Below are 18,815 nucleotides of genomic sequence, written 5' to 3'. Positions count from 1 at the left end.
AGTCATAATAAGAATATGCTCAGGTTACAGGAATTTATACTTAATTAGATTTAAGAGAAAACATCTGGAAAAGAAACATGATATAGTATTAATATTCAAAATTCAGTTGAAATAAATATAGAAATAGAGATCATGTACTAATTTAAAAGTAGATAATTTGTGATTTGATTGTAAACCACTTAACCCTCTAGCATTTAATAAATATTTCTGTTGTGAGGACTACGTTCAAGATGCACTCATTTTAATTATTTAGTATGTTGAATCCAAGATTATTTATTCACCCTAGGCATAAAAAAGTAAGAGAATATCTAAGAATATCTAACATGGGTCTAGCTCTGTCTCTCTGAGGGTTCATGTTCCAAAATAAGCAGTCTTTATAATTTCTTTCAGACTGTAGCTAATTAATTATTTTCATGGTTGAACCACATGAATGTTTCCCTGTTTATAACAATAACTTGTAGAGCAATGTTCTTGCTCTGCACCTCTCCAATCCCATTTGCAAACTGATTAGCAAGACCTTTACAGAAATCCAATTCTGTACAACAGCTGGAGCGTACAGCCTTTCCTAGTCAAGGGTGACAGCAGCAATTCAGTTCATACTGGCCATAGCCCTTCTATCATTAGAATGATAAGGCATATCTGGCCATGTGAAATTGCTGAGTGATTAAAGCTGGAGGCCTGAAAAGCAATGAATAAGAGAAGGACTGCCTCATGCGAGCCATCACTCTTCACACTTCTAAGTGTCCCCTTCAAAGACATTTCTCAGTCACTGCTACCAGAACTACCCTGAAATCATTAAGCTTCCTTTGCTTTTGGTTTTTTGGTTGTTGTTTTTTTTTTTAAAGAGATGGGGTCTCACTCTGTCACCTAAGCTGAAGGGCAGTGGCATGATAATGATCATAGATCACTGCAGCCTCAAACTTCTAGGCTCAAGCAATCCTCCCACCTCAGCCTCCTGAATAGCTAGGACTACAGGCACATGCCACCACACCTGGCTAATTTTTAAATTTTTTAGGGACATGGTCTTGCTATATTGCCCAGGCTGGTCTCAAACTCCTGGCCTCAAGTGATTCTACAACCTCAGCCTCCCAAAGTGTTAAGTTTTACAGGTGTGAGCCACCATACCTGGCCTAAACTTTCTTTGCTAGTGAAGTTAAATCCTGCTATCAACTGTACCGTCAATTAGTCTTTCTTAGTCACTTCATATAAATGGATTCCCAGGTCAAGGACTGCCTGTCTCCTGTATTATTTGCTTTGCTTCTGTATTACTCTGCATCTGCTTTCATACCAATGGGCCCACTGAGGCTACTCTGATATGTTCTGCCATGACCTGATGAATTCAGATGCCCAAGGCATCATTCACCCATATAATTCATTCTTTGCATTCCCTTCTGATCCCTGTTGAAATTATTTCTATTAATAGAATCCTTTCTCCCTTTTCTCCACTGAGGTAACCATACCTATTCTTGAACTAGTTTAATAAATTCAACTACCATAATTATTCCTGTTATCTTCTAGATGTGGTATATGTTAAGATGAAGACAAAATCTTTAAATTCAATAAAAATTTGAGTACCCACTCTGTGCTCATATTTTATGTCTGTCAAGTTCATAGATGTTATTTCATTTAATGCTCACGGCAATCCTTAATAGAGATCATTAACCCCAGTTAACAGATAAGAACTCGGAAATGCACATTGGTTAAATCTCTGGTCCAAAGTTACAATGCTGGTAGAGGGAAAATAAGAGTGAAACATACATTTTCTAATTTCTTAAAGGAACTCAGTTTCCTATAATTCAATGATCCCCAATCATTTTGGCACCAGGGATAGGTTTCACGGAAGACAATTTTTGCACAGGCAGGGTGGCGGGGGAGAGGGAGGTTTGGGATGAAACTGTTCCACCCCACATCATCAGGCATTAGATGCTCATAAGAAGCACACAACTTAGATCCCTCGCACGTGCAGTTCACAATGGGGTCTGTGCTCCTATGAAAATCTAATGCCACTGCTGATGTGACAGAAGGAGCTCAAATGGTAATGCTCGCTGACTTGCTGCTCACCTCCTGCTGTGCGGCTGGGTTCCATCAGGCCACGGATCAGTACTGGTCCATGGCCCGGGGTTGGACACCCTTGCTATAATTGATCCCCTAACTTTCTTTATTGCCTACTCATTCCACCCTCTCCAAAATATCACTACCAAGATTTTATTTATTGGCTGATAATCTAATTTCAAACTATTAATTTTCTTATATATCTACACTAGAAATATAAATGAAAATTTGTATGAAACATGAAAACTTCTTTTTATAATATACAAATAAAAACATTTCGGTTTGAGAACCCTAAAAATGTTCACTCTTACAAAATATCCTTTACTTAAGGTTTGCTCCTTATTTTTCTTTAATCTTCTTGAATTTTTCTCAGGAATTTTGCTTTCTTCTTTCCATACTTGGCACATTAAATCAGCACATATTTATCAGTTTCCTGAAGTTCTCCATCACAGCCTCCTGTAATTTTGCCTGGTTTGAAATACAAAAGTATTCCAATTTTATGCAAGACTATTTTAAAGGCATATGATGGTCAGTCTTGCCAGAAATAATAAATAATATTCACTTGCAATTGTGTGCCTTTTACAAAATTCTACCCACAGTTTCTGGTGAAAAATGATCATCATTACCTGACTGGAAAACAAAAATACCTTGGCATGGTACAAATATCATACGAAACAGTGACAAACTGGGTGAAAATATCAAGATGAAAAGCTCACATTGAATCCACGAGTTTCCTGAGTAGACCAATCATATTCATTCTTCTGGGTTTTTCCTCAAGTTGCTCTCTCTTTTGTTCCACTTTTGCATATGCTGCCTCTGGTGAAAAAGAATGTGTGGGAATTTCTTCCTTCCCTACAATGAACCTAAAGAAAAGAGCACAGTGTGAGGCATTTTTCACTTAAAAAAAAAAATTAATGATGGAAAAAAGAAAAAGACTTCGCTTATAAACAAACACACTTTGGCAAGTATCTTATCATTTGAAATAGTATTTTCACAATTTACATAAAATGTAATCATCCTATGAAGAAAAATAGACTTTCAAAATCTGAATACTCAAAAAAATTTAATAATCATTTGTTTGATAACGCAGGTATTTTAAAATCAAATTGACCAAGTAAAATACAGCACAGCACTTTTCTGAAGCGCCCGTGAACTTAGGACACTGCTCTTTAAACATATGGCTTAGAGTTTTTCAAAAGAAACACTGGACTTGGAAATACTATTAAATCACAAAAGTTATATATTTTTTCTTATATTTGGCTAATAGTTACAATTGAATGAGTTTCTCATTTACAGTAAAACTCAACATTTATACCTAATGTCACTTTGAGTCATCAACAGCTGCAGCACACTAGGTCATCTGTATACACACAGGCAAATAGAGGCCACTATAGAACAGGAATCAGAAAACAGTCAAAATACCCCAAGTCCTCATATTATTTCACTAGAAAATCAATGTTATTCTAATCTACTTACTTTTCTTTGGAAAAACAAAAATATCTAGAAAAGAATATCATTCCTATTTCATCAAAACTAGACTATATTTTTCCAAAGTCAATGAATAGAAAATATTATCACCATTAGATATCCCTCAAGAAGTGTCCTTTCTCAGAGATTGCAGTATCACTGTTTACACCTATCCTGTAAGAGTCATGGCTCATATAAAGAATAACTAAGCTTTCCCAAGGCAATACTACCTTCCAAGCTTTCAGAAAATATAGTAAAATACAGATAGAACAGGATCAACAATAATACACTAAAATTCTGGAACTTGAGCCAGGCACAGTGATGAGCCGTAACCCCAGCATTATGGGAGTTGAGGCAGGATGATCACTTGAGGCCAGGAGTTCAAGAACAGCCTGGTCACCAGAGTGAGACCCCCACCTTAACAAAAAAATTAAAAATCAGCTGGGCATGGTGGTGTAGGCCTGTAGTCCCAGCTACTTGGGAGGCTGAGGTGGGAGGATTGCTTGAGCTCAGGAGTTAAAGGCTGAAGTGATCTATGATCATGCCACTGCACTCCAGCCAAGGCAATACAGCAAGTACAGTAAGTGCCTGTCTCTTTAAAAAAAAAAAAAAAAAAAAAATCTGTAACTTGAGACCTGTAACAAACAGAATATGGAATTGTAAATACTCAGAAAAAAAGAAAAAGCTGTTACTACCAACAACTGCAACCTACCCTGTTCAGACAACTTTGGTAAAATATCTAACTTATCAAATCGTAAGGGGTATGCAAGGGCTTTGTCTGTCACCAGACAGCAGCTGTGCATCTTTGGTAGCTGTCAGTTCAAATGAGGTTGTTTCTTACTTGTGGGTGTACATAAAGAGTTTAAGATCCGTATTGCTGGTATCATCAACAAGGGTAAAACTATGCCAGAACAAATACAACAGTTTCTCTTATACCTTCCATAATACCGTTGCTATTTTGGCCAGGATTATTTCAGATTAGAGGTTACTTCCCTGGAGAAGTTGACCCTGTCCTAGGCCAGAATAAGTGAGTGATTTTTCTTCTGTGCTAGAAGACCCCAATTAACACCCAGTACAGTAAAGTATGTGCCATTTTAGCAGTCTACCCCTACTCAACTGTGGGGCCTGTGAGACCTCGTACATCTTCTTTGCTATTATATCCCAGCATCTAGCACAGTGTCTGGCACATGGTAAATATTTAATTAACACATATTGAATGAATGAATATAGTAACAGCTAGCATTTTCTGAGCATGTCTTACATGACAGGCACAGTGCCAACTAAGCCTTTTACAAATATTAACTGATTCATTAATTCTCACCACAACACTATAGGTATCACAATTCCCATGAGAGGTTAAGTATCTTGTCTACAACCAATAAATTACCATTAATTATTTGAACCCAGAATTGTCTGACCTAAAGTCTGGTTTCTTAATCACTAAGCTACATATATTTCTAACTACGTTTTAAACTATGATGAATCAGGCTAGCGCCCCCTTCAGAGTCTGACACTGGCTTTTCTCCCACGGTTGTGTCCTTGACACTATTCTCATGACTTGTACTGTTACCTATATACACAGATAATTTTCAAATCATCCTACACTCAATTTCCAGAGGAAGTTTCCCAAAGTGCATATCTGAACTGACGACAAATATCCTTAAAGAATTTCAAGGGCTTATGGCCTACTGAATTAAATATAAACTTCACGCTTAAAGCAGTATCAGCTGCAGAGTGAGTGCACAGAATATTAAAGTGTAAATACTCACTATAGGAGTGATTATTATGTACAATTAAATGAACTACTTGACATTCTCCAAATAAACCATGTATCTGTATTGCTCCTCTTATCTGAATCATTCTTCCCTATATCTTTACTAAAAATCTTATTTGTCTTTTAAAATCCGTCTTAAATGCTCCTTCCTTCCACCCTGTCCTTCCCACCCATCCCCACGGGAACAAAAAAGTATTACTAAGTTGTGAATTGTAGAACCCTTAACTTCTATTATTACATTTGGGTTTTTCTAGTCTATAAGTTAATTTTGTACAACTTTCCTGCTTTCTTCTCTCCATTTGCTCCTATCCACCGCTTGGGGATAAATACTAGGTTAGGTCTGCCTAAAATATATTCTTGAGACAACCTACACTTCTCTTTTGCAACATTCGGGACAATTATAATTAATACTGTCTTCCCCACTAGACCATAAGGCCTCTGTGAGGACAGAGACTACCTCTTACTCATTCCCCAGTGCATTCTCAACACTTAGTACAAGACCCGGGGCAGAATAAATGTATACTAAATAAATCTATCAATGAATGTTAGCTTTGTAGCTCCTGTATTATCTCACACTTGTTGAGGAGTGCTGATACGGTTAGGCTCTGTGTTCCCAACCAAATCTCATCTCAAGCTGTAATCCCCACATGTTGAGGGAGGGACCTGGTAGGGCGAGACTCGATCACGAGGGCAGTTTCCCTCATGCTGTTCTCATGATAGTGAATTAGTTCTCAGGAGAGCTGATGGTTTTAAAGTGTGGCACTTCCTCACGCTAGCTCGCTCCCTCTCCTGCCAGCTTGTGAAGGAGAAGACAACTTCCCCTTGGCCTTCCACCATAACTGTACATTTCCTGAGGCCTCCCTTGTCAAACAGAACTGAGTCAATTAAACCTCTTTTGTTTATACATTAACTAGTCTTGAGTAGTATCTTTATAGCAGTGTGAGAATCAGACTAACACAAGTGATTTTTAAAAGGGTGCTAAACTGAAGTGTTTTTTTGTTTCCTTTTTTTTTGAGACAGAGTCCTACTCTGTCACCAGGCTGGAGTGCAGTGTGATGTCAGCTCATTGTAACCTTCGCCTCCCAGGTTCAAGCAATTCTCCTGCCTCAGCCTCCCAAGTAGCTGGGATTACAGGTGCCCACCACCACACCTAGCTAACTTTTGTATTTTTAATAGAGACTGGATTTCACCATGTTGGCCAGGCTGGTCTCTAACTCCTGACCTCAGGTGATTCGCCCGCCTTGGCCTCCCAAAGTGCTGGGATTACAGATGTGAGCCACTGTGCCCAGCCTGAAGTAAAGTTTAATATTTTAAAGCTTTTTAGTCTATGTCTAATTAGGAGATATTAAACTGGTGTACTTTGTAAATATTTGTCCTTTGTGGATAAAGAACAGTTTGCCTCTGCATGAACAATGTATGTTTTCGTGATACAGCAATTATGATCTGTATGAGATGAGAACTTCCTTAAGCCATTTTAGGATCGTATTCATTTAAATCTCACCATTCTCAAATGTATCAAGCACTGAGTATCTTTTCCTTACCAAAGTTTAATACTGCCAGGAAGTCATATTAAATCGTACTGCAATAAGCATTTTTCTTTCCACTTCCCTTTGTAATTAATATTAAATTTTGCACTTTTGACATGCTATAAATTTACAGCATATGTCTGCAATAAAAATCAGGACAGCCAGGACTGCAAAGAGGTAGCAGGAAAGACATGTCAGATAATACTTTATAAAAGCCTATCAGAAGCACATACATTAACTCACATTATTTTTGGACAACAAAATTTGACAATAAAAAATACATTTGGCTTTTAGTAACATTCTTCTGAGAATCAACTTTGTAAATTTGAGATTATTTAATCTGCAATGTGGTGAATTCATATTCACCATAAATTCAAGAAATAGCCACATTTCTTGAATCTATATTCACCACACTGCAGATTGATTATGAAATAGAACTAAAATGAAACAGAATTTGCTTAGTGGAAGGAGATATACAAATAAACATATGACAATTCACGATATTTAACAATCTTCTTGCTTTAGCAACAAGAATATTAGAAAGAATTAATAAACTTTTTTCCAGAATATTTTTCCATAATATAGAGAAAATTTAAGCGCAAATAGTCCAAACTAGCCCTTTGTTAAAAGCGGATTTGAAGAAGAGACACAAAACCATCTGACACATTTTAAGTTTTTGCAAGAATTCTGGGAGTCTAAGGAGATGTAGGAAAACAAGACTAAGTTATTCCTTTTCTTTTGAAAACCTAACTTTTGTTTTTTTTTAATCAATTTTAAACTTAATACAAAATGCTTTCTAGTCAATGTAACAATAACAAAAACTTTATTTTCTAATAAATGTCATGATCTATTACTGAAAAATAACAGTAAAAAAAAATTACTGTTGTATATTATGAGTTAGAAAGTTATTGTTCCCACAGAGTTCTCACAACCAAAGATATCATACAGTAAACTCCATTTGTTCCCTCCCAAACCAGTTTTCTTGCATGCCATGTGATTTTGTTAATAGCACCTTCTTTCAGGCACTTTGGTTGTCATTTTCTTCATTGCAAGTCTTACCTTTTTCTCCTCTTTAATCCTTCCACTGTCACCCAAATTCTAGTCCTTATTGTCTTTCTATCTTCTGGTTCTCTCTTCTTAATGTCCCAAATACTGCAGCCAGACTAATCTTTCTGAAACACTGTCAACTGCCCTGCTCAAAAAGCGTCAGTAGCTCCCTACTGCTGACATTATCAAATCCAGGTTTGTCTTTTTTTACCCTTAGGTCTTCCATGATCTGGCCCTACTCTACATTATAAAAAAATATATTTCCTAATAGAAACTTTTTATACCAATTAAGTCCATTTTCTCACTGTTACCTCGTACTTCATGTTTACAATTTTCACTCTCTTGCTAATATTGTTCACTTCCACCCAGAGCGCACTTCCTCTTCCCTGTAGTTATCGAGAGCTATCCTTAAAGTACAGTTTAAGGCATATCATCTATGAGAACAGTAACAAAAATAATAGCCAACATTTATTGAGTACTTACAACACGCCAGCCACTGTTTGAAATATTTTTCACGTATTAACTCATTTGATCCTCGGAATAACCTTGAGACAATTATATAAAAACTTTTGCTATTACTGAAGCTTTCCCTAATTTTTCCCTCCAATACTTGTAGTAAAAACCATACTACTAATCTCACCAAACATCTAATCCAAAGAACTTATAGATTACAAAACAGGCAACATTCATGATATAAACTAGACAAACACTGGGTATGGAGTCAGTATATGTAGTTAATGTGTGATGTTAAACTAGTCAAACATTCTAAGCCTCGGCTTTTTGATCATGTTATATGGGCATAAAAATACACATCTCACAGAACTGTTGCAAAAATTCAATTTTCTTATCAATGTGAAAATTCTTGGTGAACTATAAAATATAATGCTAATACTAACCAATATTTCTACAGTGTATATACCATATGCCAATTGCTATGCTAAGTGATGAGCTATGAGGTTAAAAAAAAAAAGACTCTAGTGATGCTTAAAATTGAATCTGTTTGACAGTGCATGAGTCCTGCCCTAAAGCAAACCCATAATCTGGTACCACACAATTAAATACTTAACTTTGCAGTAATTGTTCAAGTGCAGCTCTGTCCTTCCAAGTTCCCTGAAGTGGGTTCTTGCATTTCTTTTCTAACACCCCACAGTAGAAAGCACACAATAGGTCCAAAAGAAGTAGCTGATTAATTTTTAGGGGGAAAAAATCTGACAAATTACTCTTTCAGTGATCTATCTATCTGCAGGCTTGGAAATATCTTTGTGAATTCTAAAATTATTTTCAGTTTAAAAGTTGAGTTGGTAAATAGTCATTGTTAATTATATATAATTTTTTAAGTTAGCTTGTAAATTCTCTCTCAACATGAAAATAAATGTTACTTACCTAAGTGCAGAAAATGTAAATCCTTTCAAACCATCTTTGCATCTAAAATAATAAGAATTTATGATCATAAAATAACATTTTTAGATATAAGTAGTATATTATATAACTATTATTTTTTTTTCTGAAAATAATGTTTTAAAAGATGAAATTCTTAAGGCAAAAATTTAAACATTATGAATGGTCAAAAGAGCAACAAGCAATGAAGCAAGTTACCTTACAAAAATGATTACTATGATAATGCCTTCCTATGTCACATTAACAGTACTTAGAGCTCAGCTCTCAGGCAGGTTGAAGAGAGCCTTAAGTAAATCCAAGGTCTCCATCTGAACTTAAAATGAGGGCTGGGAGTAGAGCATTCTCCATTCTACAAATCCCTGGGGGACCAATTTGCTGAGAAGAAAAAGACCACATATACCTGCTGGGTGTTGTATATAGATCAATTCAAGGCCTGACTTCATCCTATTAAATCAGCGAATGAACGCTTTTCATAATATAGAGTTGACAGACACAAAAAGGCTTCAAGTTTAGTTCAACAGTTTTAATTTCTGATTAAGCTCAATTAGAACAGATCACAGAGCATGAAGAACAGAGCTGAGGTGAGGGGAGAGCAGAAAGAGAGGACTCCAAATGGTATTTACTGAGTGCTTACTATTGCTGGGCACTGTTTTCAGCTCTTTATATGTGTTGCCTCATTTAATCGTATCACTAAACTCTATGAATAGAGGTTTTTCTCTATTCCATTGCTACGTAGAGGCTCAAAAAAAATGCAATAACTTAGGTCAGAAAAGTAATAGCAGCCAAAATTCCAGAATTCAGGGGCTGGAGGGGAATGTCTGACTTTAAAAGTTATGTTTTTTTCTTATACATCCTTCTGAAACAGTCTACTCTCTTCAGCTGGGGAAGATTCAAATTACATGGTAATTAAGAAAAAAAGATTTGCAAAAAAAATATTTAAACAAGATCTTAAAATGGGGACATTACTGTGCTGGCTTTACAACATCCAGCTGCTGTTATTCAATGTCTTTGTTCTTCTTTATAGGAATGATCAACTTAAACAAAGAGCGTTTGAAGGCCAGGTGCGGTGGCTCACACCTGTAATCCCAGCACTTTGGGAAGCCGAGGAGGGTGGATCACGAAGTCAGGAGTTCGAGATCAGCCAGGTCAATATGGTGAAACCCTGTCTCTACTAAAAATTAAAAAAACTTAGCTGGGTGTGGTGGTGGGCACCTGTAATCCCAGCTGTGTGGCAGTCTGAGGCAGAAGAATCATTTGAACCCAGAAGGTGGAGACTGAAGAGATTCAAGATCACTTCATTGCACTCCAGCCAGGGTGACAGAGCAAGACTCCATCTCAAAAAAAAAAAGGGGGTGTTGAGTATTATCAAAATCCCTTGAATAAATCTATAAAGACACTGGATATTCTTAGGTACAGGGTTGAGCCTCAAATATAATAGGGCAATTCTTCCTCTATGTCTTCTGTATGAAAGGTCACAAAGGAAATGCATAAAAATTTAAGAAATCTATTTTAATCAAAATTATATATATTTGTATTAGAAGCGGCATAGAATCTGAGAAAATAAGTTAATCCACATCCCTAGAGATGTTTTAAAACAACTCTATCAACAAGTGGGCAAAGGATATGAACAGACACTTCTCAAAAGAAGACATTTAGGCAGCCAACAAACATATTTTAAAAAGTTCAACATCACTGATCATCAGAAAAATGAAATTAAAAGTACAATGAGATACCGTCTCATGCCAGTAAGAATGGCAATTATTAAAAAGTCAGGAAACAACAGATGCTGGTAAGGCTGTGGAGCAACAGAAATGCTTTTACACTGTTGGTGGGAATGTAAGTTAGTTCAACCATTGTGGAAGACAGTATGGTGATTCCTCAAGGATCTAGAACTAGAAATACTATTTGACACAGCAATCCCATTACTGGGTATATACTCAAAGGAATCTAAATCATTCTACTATAAAGACACATGCACACGTATATTTATTGCAGCACTATTCACAATAGCAAAGACGTGGAACCAACCCAAATGCCCATCAATGATCAACTGAATAAAGAAAATGTGGTACATACACATCATGAAATACTCTGCAGCCATAAAAAGGAATGAGATCATGTCTTTTGCTGGGACATGGATGAAGCTGGAAGCCATCATCCTTAGCAAACTAACACAGGAACAGGAAACCAAACACCACATATTCTCACTCGTAAGTAGGAGTTGAACATTGAAAACACATAGACACAGAGAGGGTAACAACACACATAAGGGCCTATTGGGGTGTGGGGGGTGAGCGGAGGGAACTTAGAGGACAGGTCAATAGGTGCAGCAAACCACCAGGGCACACGTATACTTACGTAACAAACCTGTACTTTCTGCACATGTATCCCATTTTTGTTATAAGAATTAAAAAAACACTTAAAAACTCATTTCAGTTGAGCAACATGATCTACCTCCTGGTCATGTTACCAGTGAGAAAAGTAACCACAGAATTCAGCTAACATACTACATAATTATCTACCTTACACGGAATAGGGGTAAAGGCAAAATAACTCAGATGGAAAGATAAAATGTGCATGGAAAAATTACAGCATTAAAATGTTTAAACTAATCTTTTTCCATCTGATGAAAGTGTTTTGCAGTAATTTAAAAACCCATAATCTAGATAGGTAAGATGGTAAGGAAGCAGGTTAAGGGGTCTATCAACAGGAAAACAGAAGGCAGTAGATTGAATAAAAGATTATGTATATCTGGGAACAAATTTTGGCTTTTGTATGTTATTGTTAAAAGACAGCCATTTATCTTTGTGCTATGCCGAAAGGAAAAAGAATTCTAGCAACTTGGTCTAGTCACAATTGCATATTTGTGACCTTAATCAATAAATTTAATTGCAGACCAAAACATCAAAAAGTAGCTTTCAAACATAAAAGGAACATATACAAATGAATTTGCAGTTTCATTATGATGGAAGTTCAATTCTTTCAGCAGAATTCTGTGGGAAGCACTTCATATTAATAAAGTCTTAGCATGAATTCAAAAGGGGCTATTCTTCTTTCCATTCATGTGTACAAGGATGGTTAATGTAATTGAGGGTCAGATGTCTATGTCAAAAGAACAAAAAAGTAATTATTTCCATAAAAAGAATCTTAAAGCTAGTAATATGGCCCCGCATTTTGACACCATTCAGCATTAATCTAACTCTGAAACACAACTGTAATCCATGTTGAATGTTGAAAATATGATATAAAGATTTAAACAAAACAGACTCCATTAGGAGGTTCCTCATTATTCTATTGATTCCATTATTATAATGTAAATCAAATCATATTCTCCATTTAAATACTAAGGCTCACCAACTTATTCGATAAATATTAACTAAATGGCCACCATGTATAAGAACTGCCTTAGGTTCTGAGGAAGTAACTGTGAACAATAAAGAATCCCTGGTTTCAAAGGGCTGGCATTCTAGTTGGGAAAGAGATACATAAAAAAGTAAATATGTCATATAGTCGTAATTGGTATGGCAAAAAAAAAAAAAAGCTGCAAGATAAGGGGAGAAAGGGTGATGTAGTCAGGCTTTATTATTTACATAGAGAAGAGCCTCTCTGAGAGGTAAAATTTGGAATCTGACCAGAAACATTAGTGAGCAGAGGGGAGCATTTCCATTTGAGGTAATCAAGTACACAGCCCATGATGCGGCGTCAGCTTGGCATGTAAGGAGAAGCAAGTAGATGACTGTACCTGAAGCAAAATAGGAGAGGGAAGTAGTAGGGAATGAGATTCTAGCAATGGGGTGGAGAGAGGGAGTGGTCTACAATTCACATAAGCCCTTTAGGCAAGGTAAGAACTTTGGGAGGTTCTCAACAGAGTGGCAAGATCTATCTTAAATTTTAAAAGAATTACTTCTGGCCTGACGCAGTGGCTCATGCCTGTAATCCCAGCACTTTGGGAGGTCAAGGTGGGTGGATCACCTGAGGTGGGGTGGATCACCTGAGGTCAGGAGTTCGAAACCAGCCTGGCCAACACAGCGAAACTCCATCTCTACCAAAAATACAAAAATTAGCTGGGCAGGATGGCAGCTGCCTGTAATCCCAGCTACTCAGGAGGCTGTATGTAGCAGGGAGTATGGCTTCAACCCAGGAGGTGGAGTTTGCAGTGAACCAAATCACTGGCTGCTAGGTAGACTTACAGGAGGGCAAGGTTAGAAGCAAGGAAGCTAATTAGGAGGGGAAAGATGATTATGGTCAACTAGATCATAGAGGTAGAAGGTGGAGAGAAGTACAGCTGGCTGAAATTCTCAATGGTTTAAACATGGAGTAAAAGAGAGAAAATTTACAAATTACTGAATTTATTTTTGGTTTGATCAAATGGCAGGATAATACGGTCACTCACCAAAGTAGGGAATACTATGGCAGGAAGTTTCAAAAAGAAAATCAAAACTTTTGTTTTGGACATGTTAAGTTTGAGATGTGTGTTAACTAATTAAATGGAAATGCTGAGGAAGCAAGCAACTGGTTGTGCAAGTCTAAGGATCAAGGAAGAGGTCTGATTTGTTTATATGTAGTATTTAAATGCATGACACTAAATACAATCATACAGGAAATAATTGTAAAGAAAATCTCCAAGGACTAAATATATTTTAATTCTCCACAACTTACAATGCAGAAAATCTCTTCAAAGGAAGAAAAATAAAAAGCCATTTATCCTAATCAAATTCTTTTCTAGTACAAAGTCTCATTTTTATTTTCAAGTGCACATTATACGTAGACTTTTCAACTTAATCTATGCAAATGACAAAATAAACACTATAAATCAATCTATATTTACTGAATCTCTACTTGAAAGGTTCTGTGCTAAGTCAAATTATGACATAAAACAGACAAGAAAGACAAGGAGGAAAAGAAATATGCTGCATAATAATATCAAACAACTTAGTCAATACACAAATAATTGTAGAGGTTCAGGTTGGAATTGCATACCATATACAGGAAAGTATAAAGAAGCTCAGTGTTATCATTATCAGGATAATACACTTGATCAAATGTCCAGATTTTCAATTCGAAATGTAGATGATAGTAAAATAAACAATTCTACCCACAAAGATATTTTCTTCCATGAAATTACTCTTATGAGACAGTCATCTTTATTACGTTGTACCACTAGATGTCACTAGAAAACTGTTTTTGGAAGAATTTGTAGTTCATTGGTGTGACTTCTATTGCAAACATTTTACTGCAGGTTTTCCTCTAAAAACACATTTATAGGGATGCAAAAATGTTACTAATCTTAATTAAAGTGCATTAAGTTCTCCCAAGTAAATATCATTAAAATTTTAATGCTGTGTGATGTTCCTATAATCCATCCACTATAAAATGTTTAAGACACCCTGTTGTTTGGCACCAACATAAAATGTGATAACGTAAATGTGCTGCTTCATTGTGTGCTCTCTAATGAGCTGAAAAGAATGAAAACAAACTATTTTGATTTCTAAAATTTTTTTACTGTCTACTCAGTTTTCACTCATTTGGTAAATATAAAAGTTGTAAAAGATGTACTTTATAAATCTCGTTTAAAATATTTCTCGTGATCTACAGAATGGGAGAAAATATCTACAAACTATACATCCTAGAGGAGATTAATATCCAGAAAATATCCATGGAATACTATATGGCCACAAAAAGGATGAAATTCCATCATTTGCAGCAACATGGATGGACCGGAAGATGCTATGTTCAGGGAAATAAGCCATGAATAGAAAAGTTAAACACTGCATGTTCTCACTCATATGTGGAAGCTAAAAACAGTTTATCTAATAGAAGTAAAAAGTAGAAAGTAGAACAGAAAATGCCAGAGGCTGGAAACGGTAGGGGGAAGGTAAAGATATAGAGAGATCCGTTAAAGCATACAAAATTACAGCTATGTAGTAGGAATAAGTTCTATGTCACTGTAGGATGACTACAGTTAACAGTAATACATAGTTTCAAATAGCTAGAAGGAGAATATTGAATATTCCCATACAAAGACATGATAAATATTTGAGATTATAGATATGCTAATTGCCCTGATCTAAAAACTATGTATGTATTAGAACATCACTACATACTCCCATGAATATTTACAATTATCATTTGTCAATTTTTAAAAGATAAAATACATTTCATATACACAAAATGTGGTCTCAGAAGAAGGTGCAGACAATGTGGGATTTTTTCCACTGCTTGTCTGTGATTGTAATGTTTTCGCAATAAACTTAATGTGTCAATTTTTAAATAAGAAAAATATAAACATCTAAAACAATATTACATGTTTTATTTACTTATTTATTACTTCTTTCTCCTCACTCCCCAAGATGAGGTCTCCCTATGATGTCCAAGCTGGTCTTGAACTCCTGGACTCAAACAATCCTCCCACCTCACCTTCCCAAGTAGCTTGGATCAAAGGCATGTGCCACTGTGCTGATATTACACATATTAAATAAACACTTAAAAACAAAAAGGAAAAAAAAAATTTCTTCAGAGGCAACGCATGGTGTAGTGAAAAAAATCTTGATATGAGAAATGATACAGATGCTAATCATAACTTCTCTACCATCGAGTAAATCACTTAACTTTAGGGCTCAACATCCTTGTATATTAAAAAGAAACTGAAAGTAAATGACTACCATAACTGGCTGATGAAATGGTTTTCAATTCTGAAATGTCATCATTTTATTTAATTTCATCATCAATTTATTATTAAAATCATAATGGAAAAATAGAATGAATTCTTCTAAATCGCTTATGATGTAATAAATGATCTCACTAGTCCCAAGAATAAAACCAAACATACAAACAAAACTCTGACTATCTCTTAAGATTACTAGTTGCTAGTAAAAGTATTGTACGTGCTTATCATTTTATAAAACTTACTGGGGATTCATGCAAAGGTTCAAAGTGAAACTTTCCAAGTTTCAAACTTAGTCTTTCGTGACCAACTACTGGGATAGACATATACTGCTATAGAAGACGTGCATGAAACACTGTTAAGTAAAGAAGCAATTCTATAGACATAATCTCATTAATGATAAAATATATTATTTCTATATTGCACTATCTATTGAAGTTGGATGAATTAAGAGGCACGCAGGAAAATATAACTTTTTACTTTCTATGGGGCTATATCACTTTGAATTTTTATAATAAGCATAAATTCATGCATTATTTGTATAATTTTATCATAAAAATCAATTTTTATTGAAACAGTGTAAAAGTTATTCATCTTCCACCAACACAATGGCAAAGAATATAAAATTCGAACTAGTCAACTTTACTGACAGGATTGTAAAAGTTTTGCTAGAAAGAGGCATAAAACAACTATCTAAAATAAATGATTTAGGCTGAAATATTTTGAAACTATGATCCCAATGAACACTGATAACTAGGTAGCCATAATGATAAAAAATAATCATTTATTAAGCATCAATTGGGACACTTCAGAGTTCTTCTTTTCTCATTAAATTAGAAGGAAACTCAAATATTCATTAAATATTACATGATCTATCTTGATTCACTCAACATTAATTCTGCATCTAATATACAGAAGACATTGTGCTGTTGTCACTTGAAGAATGCAAAGGTAGCTTTTTAGGAGCTACTCTATTTGTACTTCATGAGCTCAGTTCTAAATTTCTTTAATTCGGCATTTTACATCATCTACTTCCTTAAATTACTCAATTGGAGTAAAGTGTTAGGTTATATTATTGCTAAAGCACGATGAAATACGTGAAAAGATTCAGTTAGCAAACAATAAAGACAAATTGGTTTTAAAATGTTGTGCACATTGATAATTCTTAAAACATTCTATTCTATTCTGATTATATTAGCCATCTAAGTCACCCAGTATCAAAACTGTTACATTATTTTATTTGAACAAAATTAATTAAAAAAGAAAATGCTGAAAGTTCAAGTGTAAACATTTATATTGGATTTATGAAAAGTATGACATATAAAATTGATTATAAATTCCAGTTACAGACAGTAGCCTGAACTTCAAAATTTTGATTAGTCTAATTACTATAAGCATAAATATAATCAGAATGAACTGAAAAATTTAATTTGAAAATTAAAAAGGAACCAGAATGCTTATTTAAATGCCTCTACTTTGTGACTCCCAATTCAATTCTCTTTATTCTAACAAAAATCATGCAATTTTATGTCGTTTTTGTTTTGTTTTGTTTGTTTTGGACAGAGTCTCGCTTTGTCACCAGGCTGGAGTGCAGTGGCGTAATCTCAGCTCACTGAAACCTCTCTGCCTCCCGGGTTCAAGCAATTCTCCTGCCTCAGCCTCCCAAGTAGCTGGGACTACAGGTGTGTGACACCATGCCCAGCTAATTTTTGTATTTTTAGTAGAGATGGGGTTTTACCACATTGGCCAAGATGGTCTCGATCTCTTGACCTTGTGATCCGCCCACATCAGCCTTTCAAAGTGCTGGGATTACAGGCAATTTTATGTAGTTTTAATTAAATTTTTCTTATTTTGTTTTTTAAAAGAAAACACATAAAATACACTAGATTTTATAATTAATTTTCCAACCCATTTTCAAGTATACAAGCTTACTTTAGTACTAAATTATAATTTAGTATTTGAGACATGATCAACAATTGTACATTTTGATTGATGCATGCTTATCATAAGATCACCAAGAAAATACTGACATGAAATTACTTTCACACTTTTATTTTTGTTTTGTTTTAAAAAATGTTCAATATTCTAATCACATAAGTATATTCCAATAGGTTAAAGTGATTATTGCAATTTACTATGCAAAACTTGTGATGTATGGTTAAAATATATTACATTGCTTATATATATACCACAGGTTTTTTTGGTGAATTTTTTTGTTTGAGTAATAAAATAGACTAAGAGATTTCAGTTTCAGCCTTCATAAGGCAGTTAGCATGAGAAAATTGAACTACTAATGTTGTATCTCTATTTTAAGAAACCTCACATACAAACATCCGAAGTTGGAACAGCACAAAATTAAGAAATTTGGGGAAGATTATATTGTTCCCTTCATGAACACATTATATCTTCAATAACTTTCAATAGAATTCCTTTAAATAGTGAAATTCCCCAGTGTATTAAAAATATTATTTTCTATTCTGATAAACATTTCACAGTACATTTATTTCATACAGAATGGGACACTGATACTTGGCTTTGTCTTCAAGAGCCCAAGCAAAGCTGCTGAAGCAGGCCGCAGTTATGCGTAATCAAGTGAGATTGTAAGTCCCCAGATGATTATTGTGCACTTTTTTCTGGTGTGTCCTAACTATAAATTGAAAACAGTTGGACTTTAACTTACAGTAATAACTCCAATAGAATCAGATTTCTCCTTAAACTTGGAGAAGCTGGAACTGTTTCTGCTTTAAAATCCAAACTAGGAAGGTCATGTTCCAAGCAGCCTTAAATTGCTAAGAAACCAAGAATCACCTTCAGACTGTATCTAAAAGAAATGTTAATTAGGATAAATTTCCTTCTCGAAATGAACTGGTAATAGTAACACTAGATA

The 18,815-nt window shown here is 35.1% G+C and overlaps 1 protein-coding gene across 5 annotated transcripts in view; it reads right to left on the bottom strand.

The window, feature by feature from the left end:
• TMEM135 (transmembrane protein 135) overlaps nucleotides 1-18,815 on the bottom strand; it is a 305,900-nt gene that overhangs the window by 18,456 nt on the left and 268,629 nt on the right. For 4 of the 5 annotated variants that reach the window (XM_064365385.1, XM_064365381.1, XM_064365383.1 and 1 more), the window contains 2 exons: nucleotides 9,250-9,291; nucleotides 2,769-2,915 (listed from right to left, as the gene is read on the bottom strand). In XM_064365385.1, the coding sequence (XP_064221455.1) occupies nucleotides 2,769-2,915; nucleotides 9,250-9,291 (189 nt within the window). The remainder of the gene's footprint in view (nucleotides 1-2,768; nucleotides 2,916-9,249; nucleotides 9,292-18,815) is intronic. The other variant, XM_064365382.1, reaches the window with a different exon arrangement.

The sequence above is a fragment of the Aotus nancymaae genome, unplaced genomic scaffold, assembly GCF_030222135.1.
Source record: "Aotus nancymaae isolate 86718 unplaced genomic scaffold, 86718_ANA_hifiasm-v0.15.2.pri h1tg000059l, whole genome shotgun sequence".
Lineage (NCBI taxonomy): Eukaryota > Metazoa > Chordata > Mammalia > Primates > Aotidae > Aotus > Aotus nancymaae.
The sequence above is the reverse complement of the archived record's forward strand: the minus strand, read 5'-3'. Positions and strand labels throughout refer to the sequence as shown.